The following is a 17,548-nucleotide window of genomic DNA, read 5'->3' as shown; positions in this document are numbered from 1 at the left end:
TTAGCTATAAGCAGTATTCTGGAGAAGGTAATAATAATATACTGGACTTACCCCTCTTCGTTCTCCCATCATTTTTATTGATCTCTCTCTCAATCAATTTGGTTTCTCTTTCATTTTAGAGCAAAAGAGATTGATAGTAAAAGCGTGGCTGCATGGTGCAAGGCTCCAAATTTCAAACTAGAGCCTTAATTTTGAAAATCTAATAGCAATAATAACAATAAATAAACCTTGTTCACATTCTTCTCGCATAAATGTTCACTCCAAACCAATTCTTAAAAGCATAGCATTGGTTTTTTGAGATACACAGCTAGACTTTGGTAAACAGCTACGTTGTCTATCATCGCATTTGTTGATATACCAAAATTTTGATTCAGAAATTATTTGAGACCAGTTAATAACGGAAATATCTGACCAAAATATACATGAGGTTTCAAAAGTTGAACAGTTTCTCAATCGTCGGTGTGTTTAGAGCCACACGCACACACAGGTGCAGGTCATCCTGTCTTTTAAACCTTCTTTCTTATTTTGTTCTCCAAACACAACCACAAAAGTTTATGTTCTACTCAACAAACATGAACCTTCTAGTTTAAAAATGTACAAGAGATTAACACCAACCAGACACCAAAACTTACTATTAGCACCAACCAGACACCATAACTTACATGCATTCGGCGGACTGCATGCATCACCAATTTCATGAGTAAAAGTACTGCAGGACTGTGTGGGAACTTGTTGCTTGGAACACTTCTTACGTCAAAAACAACTTAGAATTCACTGTCAAAGCATGTAGTCATGATTTTGGAAACCATGGACCGAGCAAAAGGAATGTAACTCAAGCTATACCTGTGAAAGAACGAAGAATATTATGACAATTAACCATGACAAGAACGGAATAAAGCTAGAAACAATAACTGTCACATAAAACAAAGGCGGGACTGTTTTTACAACCGGAACTGGCTGTTCAAACATTTGCTTTATATGATCATCACTCTTTTACATGATACAGCTTCAGCTATTTGGAATACAATATAAGACCATGCGTTGTCAGAAAGTGGTGTTTCGTGGTGTAGAAGGGAGGGAGCAAAGGTTGAACCTCTGCTTTTGCTTTTGGAGTGAATTATTCAGAAACCCATATATGTTTCGCAAAATTTCACAAATCTACTGGAAAATCATCTATCTTGGCAAGGAGAGCTCACTTTACTAAGTAGTTATTGTGATATTAATGTAGATTTGATTATCGAAAAAAAGATATTAATATAGATTTTACATAGATTTTACTGGTGGAAGCTTCAGTTTAACAATCTACACTTCAATTAATCAAACAAAAGACAACTTTTTTATTGGATTTTAGTGGCAGAAGCTTCATTTTAACAATCTACACTTGAATTAATCAAACAAAAGACAACTCTTTTATTGATAATCTCTCAATTATTCATAAACACAAAAACACAACTAAAACACCTCCCTGAAACCATATGCCCTTATTTATACTAACCCTGACAACAAAGCAAACCAATAAAAAACAAACACATGGCAAATACTAACTAATGGGCTCCTAATTGCACACACAAAACACGACCATGGGCTTGGACTCAAACTAGGGGCGACGCATTTGACACCGACACCAACAACTTCAAGCGTCTACATCAGATATACTAATACATTATCATTAAAATAACACACAAGGCAATACATCATCAAAAGCAAGTTACTAAAAATTTCATCTTTACAATGAACGTGGGAGAATGGACTTTGTAAATCCCCTCTCCTCACTATGCGTGTCAATTTGACGACGTGGGATAGTGAATTCCGTACTAGCATCTCCTTACTATGCTCTCTCATTAAGCTAAATCGGATAAACTAAAAGATATTGGAATTATAGGAGCTTTAAGCCCTTCTAGTTTGTATGCTTATGCACAGGCCATTTTGAAATTTATCTTGATAAAAACTCGTCAAGTGAAGGCAACCCGTTAATTGGGGGAGGGATCCCGTTTACCTAATTAAGAAATGTGATTTCCATTTTAATAGGTGAAGAATTCCTGTTTTGATAGATGACTTAATTTAGAAGTGTGATTCCCATTTTAATAGGAGAGGAATTCCCGTTTTAATAGATGACTTAATGTAGAAGTGCTAGAATTTATGTTTTCAATAGGTGAAGGAATTCCCGTTTTAATAGGAGATCACGTAGATTTTTAATAGAGCCTGAAAAGTGCATTGAGTGCAAGCTTTAACATTAGTAAATAGATTTACAAACCCCTCTCTTACTATGCTCTTGCACTTTGCTATTTGCTATGGCATTAAGCTACGTCAGATTAGCGGTGCAACGTGGGCAGGTTGAGGGGTCTAGCTAACTCAACGCAAAGATTTGAAGGGTAAGCCCAGTGGTATCACAAACAACTCCAAAATTTCATACCCATTAAAGAAACATTTGTTGATTCTTCTTTATATAAACACTCGAGGAAAGACCACGCTTTGAACAGCCACACAAAATTCGGAAAAAATATCAGAAAAACAAGGAAAATGATATCTCACGGGAAATGAAACATTACTTACGAACTAAATACAACATTTTAGTAAAATTGTGCCCAATATTCAATTTACTTAGTAGATTTTGACAGGAGTGATAAATGGTGGCTCATAAACGCTGGTTTTGAGGAAAAATAATGGGAAGAATACTCAAATAAATGGCCAGACCCTAATCTATAGAGCAATAGTGGAACCGTTTTGCCAGGGCGTTTCTTTCCATTCCTCGTGAGCCACTTATTTCTCTAAAACAAGATATTAAAGTGTTTCTCCTTCAGGTTGGTTTTGTTATTGTCTTCTTTTTCATTACAAGATAATTAGAAGTTATGTTTCTGGCAGTCTTCCAAAAGAGCAAGATTATCTCTCTACGCTATAAGATAGCGAATTTCCCAACACCTACCCTCAACTCTCGAGTAGTGTTATTTCGCTCTCTCACTTCTTATAATTTTGAAACACCTCCCAAACTTCCCTAAAAAAGTATACTACAACTTTTCCACTTTTTTTGTAATACCTCTTTCCCAAATTGACAAATTTCTACTTTCTATCCTTAAAACAAATTTGATAGTTTTATGCACTCTTATAAAACCCTATCCAGAGCTATGAATTTCAAAAGGGCTACTAATGAGATGTTTTGATGTAGAACATGAGTTCGTTGTTTTGAAGACATAGGCGTACGCCTATGTTTCCTCCATATATTATAGGCGTGCACCTATAGCTCAAGTCCCATCCCATGGTCGTGTTTCGTGTGTGCAATTAGGAGTCTTTAGTTATTATTTGTCACGTGTCTGTTTTCTATTGGTTTATTGTTTATTAGGGTTATTATAAATAAGGGCTTATGGTTAGGGTTTCATTTAGTTGTTTAGTTGTGTTTGTGTTTATGAATTATAGAGTGAGATTCAAAAAAATGTGAGACCTTTAGGGTTCTACAAAGTGTAGATTTTGATTAAGTGTTGCTTCCGCCGCTTCAATCTACATTATGTTTTCTCATCGAGTTTTCCCCTCTCACAAATCACGATCTCTCGCTCGCCAACCAAATAGGAGGCATTAAGATCCAAAACACAAAGCTTCGATTAACAACTTTTATGGTTTGATAGGAATGACCAATCTGTGTTGATTCAAATTGTTTTCAACTGTTTTAGTATGTTTAGTAACTCAACTTATATGGTTTGATTCACATTCCAAATAATTCCCGTCCCCGAACTTACTAACTAGGTCCTGCTATCTATAACGAGATCATTGCAAAACTCAATGGCACATTTTCAATGAAAGATTTGGATTCAATGCATTATTTTCTTGGTTTAGTAAAGCAAATGTGCTTCGGGCTAAACCTTCATCTACACCTATCTCAAGTTTACAGACCCTACACTGGATAATCACACTGGTGAGCTTCTTACTGACCCTACAGTTTACAGATCTTTGGTAGGAGGACTTCAATACTTGACATGGACCAGGCCAGATGTGTCTTTTGCTGTTAATTTGGTTTGTCAGTTCATGCATAAGCCACGAATGACTCACTTTAGTGCAGTTAAAAGAATTTTGAGATATTTGAAGGGTACTATTACTCATGGACTTTGGTTTACGAAAGGAACACTGCATTTGAATGCCTTCCCTAATGCAGATTGGGCAGGTTGTCCCATGGATAGAAGATCTATCACTGGATATTGTGTGTTCTTAGGATCAAACTTAATTTCATGGTCTGCAAAGAAATAGCACATTGTGGCAAGATCAACAACAGAGGCTTTGGCACATACAGCTGCAAAATTGTATTGGTTATGTACATTATTCAAATATCTCAAGATTTCTCTTTTACCAAGACCAACGGTTCTTTGTGATCAAGTGGCGGAGCGACGTTGGGGGTCGGGGAGCCAAAATCTCATTTGGTTGGCTTACATGCATGCAATCTATATAATCTCTCCTCTCTTCTTCTTCGCCATACACTCTTTCTCTCCAATATCTCTCTCTCATTCTTCTTCAACCACCCAAAGCCCTAACTCGCTCTCGCTCTCTCTCTCACTCACTCTTGAGGTTAGGTTCAAAAGTCATTCCAAAATCCACTTCATTGGTATCTGTCCGTATACCACTCCAAAAAAAAAAAAAATCGCTACAGATTCCTTCCTCCACATTTTCTCATCTCACCCACAAAATCAACTCCCATAGATAATGTGTGTTTAAAGCTAAATAAAAAGGTTTGATTTCAATATCGCTCTTCTCGTTTGTGATTCTCTCTCCCGCCCCACCACTTCTGGGTTTGGTCCTTGTTAATTCTTCCTCTTGTCGCTATAGTCGGCCAAAAGGTAATCCAAATCTGCCAACACCCTTTTTAAGTTAGTCCCGATTTTTGAGTTTGCTTCATACGAATTTTCTTATTTGATTTTGATTTGGTGGTGTTTAGAATTCGAAAATTATGATTGATTCTCGTGTGTTTATTAAATTGGGTGTTTATAGATATATTGCTCCTGAGCAAGTACCAGTACAATATGTGGTTTGCACAAGGAGGGTGATACATAATTTACAACTGCTGATGCAGTTACTGAGGTTATTACCAAGCCAGCATTCTTCCTGTTACTTGGGTAAAATAATTTCTTAGCCCTTTTACTTATCTAATTACATGTTCACTAAATTGATGATGTTCAATTTGGTTGATTACTTTTATCGCTGTGTTTGGATCTTAACATTTGGTATTGCTCAAATACTAAGAGGCGGAGTTCATCAAGGCAGGATTGCATGTTTCCATAGTTATTTGGTGACTCTTAGATGAAATTAGTAAAGGAGCTTATTGTCGGATAAATATCAACCATGAAACCATTCGATTTACAACCAAGCTTGGTGAATGATACTATGTACAAGTCGTACAATTCATGATTTATAACTTTCTGATTGAACATGAAGTGTTTTTGATAATTCTGTATTTGGTGAAATGGATTCCTGAATTGTTATTGGGAAAGCTATGACTTGTTGCGGCTTGCGAGAATCGGTGATTCAACATGTACTAACTAGGTTTATGGATCAATATTTGGTGTGTGATTGAATATATTCTTGCAAGTTGTTTGATGAACTACCGCATATAGGGTTTGTTTTTTATTTGAGAAGGGGTGACACTTTAGCTAACTATCGATTCCCCTCTTCTTGATTATAGTTTACTAAGTGTTGCAAATTTAGGTAGTATCTATTGGTTCACTCGTTTGTTTTCTCTCTTTTTTAGAATTGAAGTATCAAGTGAAGTGATGGGGTTTTATTATTTTGGTGGTATTTGTTGTTTTTGGATGGTTTAATAACTTGGGTATGCTTTGAATTTGTTTGTATGGTGGAATTGGACTCTTTGGGTGTTTTTTTTTGGTTCAATTAACGTTCTCTGAGCAAATTGAATGTAACAAGTCCCAGTCACATTAGACACTTTGAGATGAGATTTGAAAGAGCTTCATTCATTCATTCATTCTTTTTACAGGCATGCCCAACCCTTAGAATTCATTTGAGACTGTTTTGGAGAAGAGAGCCCCACTCTTCCCTGATGGTAATTGGATTTCTTGAAAGGTGTCTGGGGACTTGGGAGTGTTATTCTCTACTCCTTCTCCGCTCACGCCCCCACTACAATGCAGTATACTAGTAATATAAGTGTCATCTCATTGGCCAACAACCCTGTCTTTCATGCAAGAACAAAACACGTGGAGATTGATTATCATTATGTCAGGGAATTGGTCACTTCAAAAAATTTGGAAGTTAAATATTTGTGCACAAAAGATCAATTGGCAGACATTTTTACCAAGGGTTTATCTGTTCAGAGGTTTCAATTCTTACTTTCCAAGCTTTCAGTCCAACCTTCTCCCTTCAGCTTGAAGGGGAGTATTAAGGATATATATGACTCATATCATTTAACAGTCAAAGATCAAGAAAGTCAGAGTATGATAAAGTCAAGTTTATGACACCTCGTCATTCCGTAACTGCTTCTGTTTTTTTTTTTTTTTTGGACAAGTAACTGATTCTGTTGTAATCATCGTTTAGGTTGTTATTAAGTTGTAACTAACTCTGTCTACTATATAAAGACAATGTAATCATTTGTTAGAATTCAATAAACAGTGAATCATTTCATTCACACTTTGTTTAGAGAGATCATTACCATTATTCATGTATCGCACTACAACATAATTTATATCGATTATTTTAAAGTAGAATTACCAAATAAGTAAGCTGAACTCTAATCTGATTGCCACAAGAGTTAAGAGCTTGTTGTGGACCTGCACAATTACAAGGCACCAACAAATTACAAAGCAAAAAAAAAATTGTATATCCCAAGAGCCATATGACCACTTAGTTGGAACAAAAGCTGATAGACTCACAAATAGAGAGGAAAACAGAGCGGCGATAATACTTGAGAGGTATGTAGCAGTTGCATATATCTGAACAGGATCAAGCATCATTGTCAGTTGCCGTTTTGGGCCTATGAGGAAGGCTGTGCTGCCATACAAAAGACAACTTTAGAATCTGGAAAAGACGACAGAACCAAGGATAGACACATGTAACACATACATATATCACATATCCATGTCGACGTGAAAATATATCATCATCTTCTTCATCATAAGGTCCATCAGTCAGTAAAACCATCCGCTGCCAAGTTGCTGCAAGAAAAGAGTAATCAATAAAACCAAAGAAAATCTTCAGTCCAAAAAAAAAAATCACGATAATTTAACCATCCCACCTTAAGCAGCAACATCGAACACTTACAACCCGCTTGAGCTTTCTATTGTAAAAGAAAAAGTTGAATGACCATCTGCAAAACAAATAACCTAGTGAAAATTGAGTTATGGGACTTCAGAACGTAAACATCGAACCAACTCTTACATGGCTCCTTTCTCCAAAAAAGGGTCTCCATCAGAATCTGGACTGTAACTGTAAATCTCGCATTCGGGTAGCTTTACCACCTGCATAAATATCTATTTTGTATCACCTATATTAACAATACTTTCCTACACATGCCTTTTAGAAAACTCACCTCGTCAAGAGCTTTGTACAAACTTTCCAAAAACGAGCTGCCTCCATTAGCCTCAGACCACTCCTATAATCATAAAGCTATTTAAAAATATATACATATATATATTTTATTTCAAGGCTTTCGAAACGCTCCAATATTGGAAGGTAATTTTGTCAACGTCAAATATTATCCCATACTTGCTCATGGAATGTTGCTTGGAAGAGATTACTGACTATAAACCTTAGGAAAAGGGGTGTTGAGAATCCCGATATTTGTGTTCTGCTACAAGGGGAATACAATCCATGTTTTGTTTGTTACCTGTCCCATTGCTTGTCAAGTTTAAAGGGATGGCAATGTATATATGGGATATTTTAGTAAGTAGGCTACCTTAGATGCATATTCACCCTCATGGCCTCACATGCGTTCAATGACCTCTTTCTTAATGTTCAAAAACATACTTAACCCAAAAAAAGAGCAAGTAGTTGATGAAAAAGACAGACAGTAATATAACCTATCCTCAATAATTCACAGAAGACATTGAAGATAATGATGATGCTGTCCAGTTCATTAAAATAAAAATATATCATTGACGTTTTCTTTTATCGGTTATAGTAAAATATATTACGCATCCAATCAAACGTATTATGGGACAAACTATCCTACAAAACAAAACTAACCAAAACAGAAATACATTGAAACGTGGCCATGATACAAGAAACATGATTAATGTATTTCCCATCTAAACATTCTTGGGTAGGATATCTCTCCACTCATCTCGTACTTTCCACCAAAATAATCATATCTCCAAAGACTAGGACTCATGCTCACATTTGTCCCATATTCCTCCTCAACCATAACTCAACACGAAATCAAATAGCCCAATACTAAATAATGTGATCCCTCCATAGGAGTGAACTCTTTAAGACAGAGGCTACAAGCTCCTGCATGAAACTAGGAGCCACCTCAACCACCTGACTGCTCAACAAAGTAACAGCAAACCTGCCAAGAATATGAATGACTGACCGACTGATGCAGAATTTAGTAGAGAATGTGAACAAAATGAACAGGTGTAGAAGAAGAATATTTCAATGTTGGAGGAATGGAACTTGGATTTAACAAACAAATAGAAAAAAAAGACAAGTGAAAATTCAAGGAGTATTTTTTTTTTTTTTTCTTTGTTTTAATACATAAACTTTATTGATTGGGATGTAAATGGGATACAAAAGTTAGAGAGAATCTCACTTACAGGGTGTAATACATTGGAGGACCAGACACCTCCCAAAGCGTAGTACCGTTGAAGGAACACCTTGGTAAAATAATACCCTAGGATGACCCAATTACAAACTCCCAGCTAACTACAATTCAAAAGTTACAAAAGAAATCCCAATTTTCTACCCTATCACTAGCAAATACGCCATCACTAGCGATATATACAGGTAGTCTACATGATTATTTTCATGTTCCCTCTTATTGATAGGCTGATTTTGTCCAAATCAAGTACCAGAGTTTGCTCAATCCCACAATCCTCATGTATTTCCCCAAAAGAAGTTTCTCAAGGCCCTTTCTTCCTTAAACCAGATGATATTCCCAGATTGCCTGCTAATAGCACAACCATGTAAATGATCCAATCCACGAAGTCTTCAGTGTTTGGCAATTGTACACTCTCTTCACAATTTCACCAACATTTCCTTCATTAAAGGCTCATTATGCACCCTCCGAGGGTGATCATCCAACACAGGATTGTCAAATGAGCCAACCCCTGCCCGGCAATACCGCTACTAGATAGCTCAGCTATCCCTTCCTGATCGTCCCTATGAACAACACTGGCCACCTTACCACGTTCCTCAGTAATGAGTGTGGACCTCGCAGACACCTACTACCCCAACCTCATCAAACACGCTTACCTCACTGCTGTTGACTCCCTCCAAAGGATTTCTAGGTATTAAGTATTAACCCTATGCCACCCTCATCCAACATAGCATGACCTCTGTCACTATTTCAAGAAGTATAAAACTTACTTTTTTTTGCCACACACACAAAACATAAGGTCAAAAGGGTAAAGTAAGCATTAGAGTCCATTTCAAATAAATGTATAGTACGATGCATTAGAGTATAATATTAATATCCTTTTCAAACAGGAAAAAAAAAACAGAGAGGGAGAGAGGAAATCAAACAGATAAGTTGGAAAGAAACATATTGTTCCAGATAACAGTTTTCACAAGTAGTATGTTGTGCGACCTTTGACAAGATATATCCACAACAAGGTTGTTCCGGTGATATTAGTGTTGGCAGAAGAATACTTGTATAAAACATCATGTATCATCCAGTTTCAGCAACTTCCCCTAGTTAAATGTACACCATTGCCTAGATGCACTTCCATACTAACCATCACATATGATCATTATACACTTCTATAGCTTTTAAGTTTTACCTACAATAGTTTCTGAGCTGTTTGATTTTATACTTATTTCAAGGAACAAGGATATCCAATAAACGCTATAATGGTATAGCCGTGTAGGGCCATAAGGAGATGGCTTACATAATAGGTACCACACAGAATTACACATAAGGGATTGCCTTGAAAATTTTCAAAGGTCTCCGCTAAATCTTTTACAGGGTTCTGCTTCTAGAAATCCCTCTTTAATGATTATGATGCCACCTCATAGAGTAACAGATTTTGCAGCCACACAGAAGTCTGGATCAAACATGAAAATTCTGGGTATTTAATGGGTACTAATTTGTTTAACATCAGAAGTTCAGAAACTCATTATTTCCTTTTCACAAATATCGAATTTTGTCCTGGAAAAGAATGTTTAGACACTTGCTAGTCCAACATATGTTGATCACTAAGAGAGGTATAATCTCATCAATAAAAAACGAAGTCACAAACTAGAGTAATTCCAATTCTAAGGAAAAATTTCACCGACAGTTAAGATTCTCAGCAAAAGCTTAACCCAATCAGGGTTGCAAACATTTGAATGCACTGCCAATTTAAATCGGGTTAAAAAAAAAAAGGGATTATGCATAAAGAAGCGAAAAGAAAACCCTGAAACTCTCAGCAGATAGTCGAGCTCTGGCCAACTAACTACTAACTGTAATTGTCTATAAGAAGCAATGTGTACCTGTCGTAACTCCGGTCATAGTCGGGATCCTTACGGTCCACGTCACGATCCCGAAAGATGGCCACCTTATTGTTTGTCTTGTACCTACCAGCAGGATCATGTTCTGTCCTACATCTACCTGTAGATGAATCATAACCCTTAGATGGACTTTCAGGTCCTTGAACAATAAATCTCTCATCAACCCCTTTTGACCTTAAGGAGCAGGGCTGGAGCGCTTTCACATTGTCACCTTTTGTACCATTTTCAGAGCTAAATATTCGGGCACGAGCTCTATTATATTCTTCTTTTCTTTCCTCTACACTTTTAGCATGGTTCCATTTGGAAGAACGGCTTGCATTATTGGCTGACTCTGAACACTTCCCTGGTCTCTGTTTGATAGCAACTTTAACAGAACCATTGTTGTCTCCATGTGGTAGGCTTAGAGGAATATCTGCAAGGCGAATTGGAGGAAATTGACATGCAGAACTCTTGCGGACTACAATTCTGGAACCAAATCCATCATGAACATTATTGTCTAGAACACCCAGCGACTCCAATTGATAATGTTGAGCTACACGGTGAGCAGCCAATCTTAAATATGAAGTAGGTAGTTGTTGAAACTCAAGTTGTTGTTGGGAAGGATTACTGATAAATTTCACTACATCCTGCTCTATTCGAAGAACTGCAAAGAGGGACAGACAATCAGTCTCTAGAGAGACACACATAGATTAAAACTCAAGAAAAGAAACTAAATTTATTACTAACTTGATAATCGTTCCCGGGGATTCTGCAAAGCTTCTCTAAGAAACTCATCAACTTGATTATTAGAAACTCCTCCACTAGGTGGTGTTGAAACAACACTAGTAGTTTTGGAAGAAACCAATAAGCGGGACATGGTTTTATCTAAATCAGCCATCTCCCATGAATCTTCGTCTTCTTCTTCTTCTACTACAGTGCCCCTCTCCTAGATTAATTAACTAAAGGTATAATTGTAATTGCAATGATGAATGTATCCAAAAGTATAATTGTAGAACTTGTAGGTAAGCACTTTGCCCTCAGCACTAGCACTAGACTTCTGTTTGTCATTTGCTTTCCAGCACAGCACAGTATTTGAACCAGGTTCATCTTGAGTTACCCAAGATACAATTACTGCTTTTCCCACTATATCTCCTTGAGTAATATGACCCTATTTAGTAAAATTGGCATGTACCAACAAGAACTTTTATACTTTCTATAGGAACAAATCGTGAAGAAGTGTTCTGAAGAAGAAATCTGTAATAGAAAGAGCAATTACATACCTGAAACTTTTATTTCCAACAGTTAAAGAGAATTGAAACTAAAATGACAAACTTCTCAAGGCCTTTAACAAGTATTAATGCACTTAACTATATCTGATTATGAAAGATGTTTTTCCTCAGTTAGGAAAATCATATACTGCAACAAACAAAAGGAGTACAAGCGATAGGCATATCGACTACAGTTCCATACAAGAAAATAACAAACATACCAACCAGAATGGTAAGAAATAACAAAGGCACAGAGATTATGTTTCACATCCATGAAGATCAGGTATCAGCATCATCAGTGGCTTTTCCCCCAAAAGGATCGTGGGTAGGGCCAACATCCTCCCCAATATGGCGTTGAACCAGCCTTTGCAAATCAGCCATAACCTTGTGCTCACGTTTTGCTTTCTCCTCATAGTTGAACATTGCCAATGCCCTCTTATCCTCGGCACTGTAGACTTGGTTTTCCTTTCTGATACGAATGGCATTCATCCTTTGATGCCTACTACCACTCATAACATAACCAAGGTCTTCAAACCTCTGAATCTCATCAGCCGAAAGACCCACTTCTCCTCTTCTAGGAATACGCTTCCCCTGCTGCACATACTGAGCAATAGCATCACCTTCACCAGGCCGCAAAGCTCCTCCATAACTTATATGCCCTTCAGCCCTCGGCAAAGGCATAGGACCCACAACAGCATCACTTTCTAAACCAGATTTCTTTTGTAATTCAAGCATCTCTTTAAACGCAAGAGCCTCACTATTCATCTCCGCTTTTAATCCATCATCATCAATCTCAATAATTTTTTTATCCGTATCAGAATCCAACAAACTTTTCTCCGAACCCTCACTAACTGACTCACTCCGCTTCTTTTTCTTACTGCTTTTTGAATGTGAAGCAGAACTAGAGCTTCTCCGATTCTTGGTTCTTACATTATCATCTGCTGATCCGCTCTCAGACTTATCACTCTCAATATCCTCACTCTCACTTTCATCCGAGTCAACCCTACTACTTCTCTTCTTACTTTTCTTACTTCTCCAGTTACTCCTCTTCTTACTTCCCGACTTCCTCTTCCTCCTCCTATCAGTGTCACTCTCACTCTCATCTGATTCATCCGACTCACTATCATTTCTCCGTTTCGATTTCTTACTACTCTTCCTTCTCCTCTTCTTCTTCTTTTCCCTCATATCCTCATCCGAACTCGACAACCCCTTCCCCACTTGTTCCTTCCCATCCCCTTCAATCTCAATATCACCTTCATTTTCATCCTCCTCCTGTAGGTCCCACTCGCTACGAGGAGGACTAGGAGTAATCCTATAAATACAATTCCTGATATTCTTCCTCAACTTAATCCTTTTGGTTGTTCGATACTCTTCATAACTCAATCCTTTTAATTCCTCATCAGATTCATTCATTTTCCCATTCCTATTATAACCATTATTGTTATTATATTCCCTATCAAGAAACTTTCCAGTGGAATTACAATAGTCTCGAGATTTGTAATTATAATTTCTAGTTTTGTACCTTGCTGTTGTTGTTCTGGTGAGATTCTTTCTGGGATTTCGACCTTTGATGAGAGTCTTGAGTCTTTTTCGTCGCCTCTTCTTCTTGACATGATTGTGTGTGTTCTGACTTGTTCAAGAGAAGATGTTTTATTTATTGGACGACTCGATTGGGCTTATTTATTAGGCTAGTACTGTGACTGTGATAAAGAGTCATTCTTTATGGACCACCAGGTGCGGGGAAAGCACTTTTGCATTACATCTTTTATTTATGTTGCAGAAACCTCTTTGGAAAGGATTGGTAAAAAAGAGTTGGGTCGTAAAAGGTTAATAATGAGGTGAGCTTAGAATTCACTATTATAATTTGTAGATGTGTTTACCACGATTTTGCTTGAATCAAATTTAGAAGTGCGTTGAGATAATTTAGCTGGAAAGGTTTGAAACTGATTTGTACTCAATCAAACGTGCCTCGGCGTATATCATTGTTCTTTCATCATATTCAGCTTATGGTAAACAATCTACCTGTTCTCAATAGTTCTTTTCATGGTAAACAATCTTGCAAGTGAATAGAATGTTTAACAAGTTGATAATTGCATATGGTTGGATTTCCTGTGCAGGAAAATATACGCCGCAGTATGTTTGGCTTCAAAACGAGTTCTCAAAGGTGAATAGATCAGAGACCCCCCCCATGGTTGATTGTTCTTCTTCACTCTCCATGGTATAACAGTTATGAGTACCACTTTATGGAAGGAGAGAGGATGAGAGTGATGTTTGAACCTTGGTTTGTTGAAAACAAAGTGGATATTGTGTTTCTGGTCATGTTCATGCTTATGAGAGATCGGTAAGTTTCAGTTTGTGACCTTTTTACTACATGAATCAATCGTAAGTTCTTAATACTGTTCTAATTTGTAATTTTCTTTATATCTGCTACAGGAGAGAATTTCAAATATAGTATACAAAGTTTCAAATGGAAATTGCACACCAGTGTTAAACTCATCTGCACCGGTTTACTTTACAATCGGCGATGGAGGAAACATAGAAGGCCTTGCGAATAAGTAAGTCTTCCTGCTTTTAACCTCGTTACAACAACATTATGTAGCGTCTTCTTGAATGGCGTGTTATTTTCTATGTGCAGGTTTACAGAGCCACAACCTAGTTACTCAGCTTACAGGGAAGCAAGCTTTGGGCATGCAATGCTGGAAATAAAGAACCAAACGCATGCCTTCTACTCCTGGCACCGTAACCAGGACAGCGAAGCAGTTCTTGGAGATTCTCAGTGGTTCTACAACAGGCAGTGGTATCCACACGAAGAGAGTAGCACTGCCGGTACTGTGGCTTAAGGGAAGAGTAATCAATTTTAAAATCTATGTGAACCATATGAAATAGAGCATTCTAGCTTGGAAGTTTTGGTAGCCTATACCAGCAATTGTGCGAATAATGAGTAGACAGTCAATTTCAGTTATATTAGATACTCGATCCACATTCGTTTTCAGTGTGATTAGCTGCTCAATATTTGTTCTTTCTTTTTCACAACCTTAGTTCTCTAGATCATACTAGTATGCTCAATATTGTTTTTTTCTTCACAAATAATTAGTATACTAGCACTAGATTTCTGAACTAATGTTAAAGATGATTGCCTGGAGCTGCAATCTCTTCATTCTTTTTTCTTTTTTTAACTCTTGTAACTCTTCTGCTATCAGTAATTGCAAAAGGAAAAAAAACACGTCCTAGTTCTAAGAGTTCTTTTTCTTTTGGTAAAGAGTTCTTCTGTATTAGTATTATCCGGTGAATGTAAACAAAATAAACAATACAGGTATTGATGGAAAGAGTCTTTTCTAAAGCGGAAACTGACTCATTTTACTGGTAGTCTGTAACTCCTAATATTCTACCTTCGGTTTTCCAAAACTTGAGTGGAACAACCAGAAATCCACTTCTTTCTCATTATCAAATGAAAATGCTTTATATCTTGCAACACAAGTATTGGTTGGCCAGGAACAGATACAAATGTTACCATCAGCACACGTCCATCAATTATCACGCAGCCTAAAAAGCAGCAGTAATGGTGGATGGCTAACTCAACCTGTCTTAACACACCAAGTGATCAAACAGATTCTTGAAATATGGAAGTTAAAAAGAAGAATAAGTCCTCGGGCAAGAGGGCATTGATGAGCAATTACTTCACAATTCAATAAATTCCAAGCGGGGAAAAATGAAATAGACAATCTTATTATTTAATGCAAAGCGTTAATTCCCTTTCATACAACATGGACCACTTCAGAGTTTTGTCTAGTTTTAGTGCTGCAGCAAGTGCTTGCTCTAAAGCAAAATCGTATCTACCTATTGAAAGTAAGCATGGGTCCGATTCTTAATATCAAACGTGGCATGACCAAAGCTTGCTTCACGATACGCCGAATACTTTGGTTGAGGTTCGGTCATGCTGCATATTCAAAGAAAACTTTATATATTCAATGGAGAGGAAAATAATCTATAAGTAACTGTCAGAATGAATGTATGTGAGTACTATCTTACTTGGTTGTCCTTCTAGATTCCCTCCATCACCAAAGGTTATGTAAACCGGGGCAGATTGATCACTTATAGGAGTGCAAATACCATTTACTACATTGTATGCAATGTTTGAGACACGTTCCTGTAAGGAAAAAAAATCTTTCCAGACCATAGCAGAGAAAGTAGCAAGGACGGCTACAATTCTTTTTACCATACTAAAAGCAACAAAAGATAAAATGGTATACCAAGGGTGAAAGAAATAAGAAGAAGCTAATTTAGCAAATAGAGCCCAGTCCTATTGAAAAGTGAGATAAATAACCCACTTCATATAGAGATTCCAAATTAATTTAACTCACCATAGTATGAATCTTTACTTGACCTGGAAAGAATGTGTACTCTTAGAGAGAAGTATGGCCAGCCATATAATACAGCAAATACTCATAGGAGTATATAAGCCAAATACAGTCACATTGCACTTGCCGATAATTTTTATGAACAAAGAAAAGGAATCAGGTTATCTAGATTAGTCAACTTAAACAGAACAGAGAGAAAAAAATGCACTTACAGATCGTTCATAGGCATGAACATGTCCAGCATATACAACATCTACTTTGCATTTTACAAACCATGGCTCATATATTACTCTAATGGTTTCCCCTTCCATAAAATGATAGTTGTAGCTGTTATACCAGGGGGAATGCATAAGAACAATCAACCATGGTGTTTCATTCCTATCAACTTTGGGGAATTCCTGTTCAAGCCATTTGTACTGAGGGGTGTATTTGCCTGCACAAGAGAGAGGAATATTGTGCCATGTAAAGCGACTGTGCAACCACATTAACCTTTTACTTTAAATACATGATATAACTAGCAGTTAACAATTTGGGTATTCATCAATCTAAATCATACTCTTTCTTCTGTTAAGATAACTAATAACATGCAAAAAAAATTGCACTTCATCATTATTGTCATTTCAGGACAGATAAGTGTTTTCATAGATGCTAACTTGTAGAGAGATAGTATGACATTTTTGTCCAGAGACATCTTCGCAAGGGAGCAAAACATTAAGCACAACATGCATAAATAAGGTAAACAAGCTTACCATAGGCAGAATATGAAGAGAGGACAATGATATATGCGGAAGCTTGCTTGATGGAGTACCATAGTGGAGCGGTGCTTCCAGATGCTTTATAGGGCACATGATAACGGCGCGTATAAGGCTTGAAAGGAACAGTCTCACCCTTCAAAATAAAAAGACCACCTCCGGTCAGGAAATCAACTCTCAAAAAATTGTTTCAATTTGAACAAAAGCGGATTGTTCGGTGAAAACTGGAGGTAATCATGGAAACTGTTGGAAAGCATCATTTCAGCTGGAAGTGCACAAGAGAATAACTGGGTGATGAAGAAAATTGTTATACTTTCCATTAACATAAGTTTGCATTTATCTCCCATAAAAACAATTTCAAGATAGACACACTGATTCAAAGAGCAAATAAACCTTCACAAGTACTTATGATTGTTGAAAAGTGTTTCCAACTAATGATTCTAGTAACTGATACAACTTGCAAATTGCTTAGTACCATGGAGGTTTTTCTCTATGCTTATTTTAATTTTGGTACTTATCGTTATGCAGCCACATCAACATCAGCATGAAGACAATTTTG

At 37.0% G+C, this 17,548-nt stretch overlaps 3 protein-coding genes, 1 long non-coding RNA gene and 1 pseudogene across 5 annotated transcripts; 2 read left to right on the top strand and 3 right to left on the bottom strand.

Moving 5' to 3' along the window:
- Window positions 1-4,436: 4,436 nt before the first annotated feature.
- Window positions 4,437-6,687, top strand: LOC147473461 (uncharacterized). The gene is made up of 2 exons (XR_015210460.1): window positions 4,437-5,093; window positions 5,969-6,687. It is a non-coding gene; the product is annotated as an uncharacterized LOC147473461 (long non-coding RNA).
- A 360-nt stretch (window positions 6,688-7,047) lies between these two features.
- On the bottom strand, window positions 7,048-11,726 carry LOC147473460 (uncharacterized). Its single transcript, XM_086587486.1, has 6 exons — window positions 11,359-11,726; window positions 10,615-11,275; window positions 7,514-7,576; window positions 7,363-7,442; window positions 7,220-7,291; window positions 7,048-7,139 (listed from the first exon to the last, which is right to left on the bottom strand). The coding sequence occupies exons 1-4, from the start codon at window positions 11,507-11,509 to the stop codon at window positions 7,436-7,438; spliced, it is 882 nt and encodes a 293-aa protein (XP_086443612.1). The 5' UTR covers window positions 11,510-11,726; the 3' UTR covers window positions 7,048-7,139; window positions 7,220-7,291; window positions 7,363-7,435.
- Window positions 11,727-11,873: 147 nt separating this feature from the next.
- Window positions 11,874-13,677, bottom strand: LOC147473459 (uncharacterized). The gene has a single exon (XM_086587485.1). It carries the CDS (start codon window positions 13,290-13,292, stop codon window positions 12,159-12,161), a length of 1,134 nt encoding a protein of 377 aa, XP_086443611.1. The 5' UTR covers window positions 13,293-13,677; the 3' UTR covers window positions 11,874-12,158.
- Window positions 13,678-13,712: 35 nt separating this feature from the next.
- On the top strand, window positions 13,713-14,871 carry LOC147473458 (purple acid phosphatase 2-like; annotated as a pseudogene). Its single transcript, XR_015210456.1, has 5 exons — window positions 13,713-13,717; window positions 13,815-13,888; window positions 13,997-14,220; window positions 14,313-14,434; window positions 14,515-14,871. The product of XR_015210456.1 is annotated as a purple acid phosphatase 2-like (transcript).
- A 712-nt stretch (window positions 14,872-15,583) lies between these two features.
- LOC147473457 (purple acid phosphatase-like) lies at window positions 15,584-17,483 on the bottom strand. Its single transcript, XM_086587491.1, has 5 exons — window positions 17,465-17,483; window positions 16,987-17,125; window positions 16,450-16,670; window positions 15,909-16,026; window positions 15,584-15,816 (listed from the first exon to the last, which is right to left on the bottom strand). Exons 1-5 carry the CDS (start codon window positions 17,465-17,467, stop codon window positions 15,812-15,814), a joined length of 486 nt encoding a protein of 161 aa, XP_086443617.1. The 5' UTR covers window positions 17,468-17,483; the 3' UTR covers window positions 15,584-15,811.
- Between the last annotated feature and the right edge of the window lie 65 nt (window positions 17,484-17,548).

This window comes from Coptis chinensis, unplaced genomic scaffold, assembly GCF_015680905.1.
Source record: "Coptis chinensis isolate HL-2020 unplaced genomic scaffold, ASM1568090v1 utg2560_pilon_pilon, whole genome shotgun sequence".
Classification (NCBI taxonomy): domain Eukaryota; kingdom Viridiplantae; phylum Streptophyta; class Magnoliopsida; order Ranunculales; family Ranunculaceae; genus Coptis; species Coptis chinensis.
The sequence above is the reverse complement of the archived record's forward strand: the minus strand, read 5'-3'. Positions and strand labels throughout refer to the sequence as shown.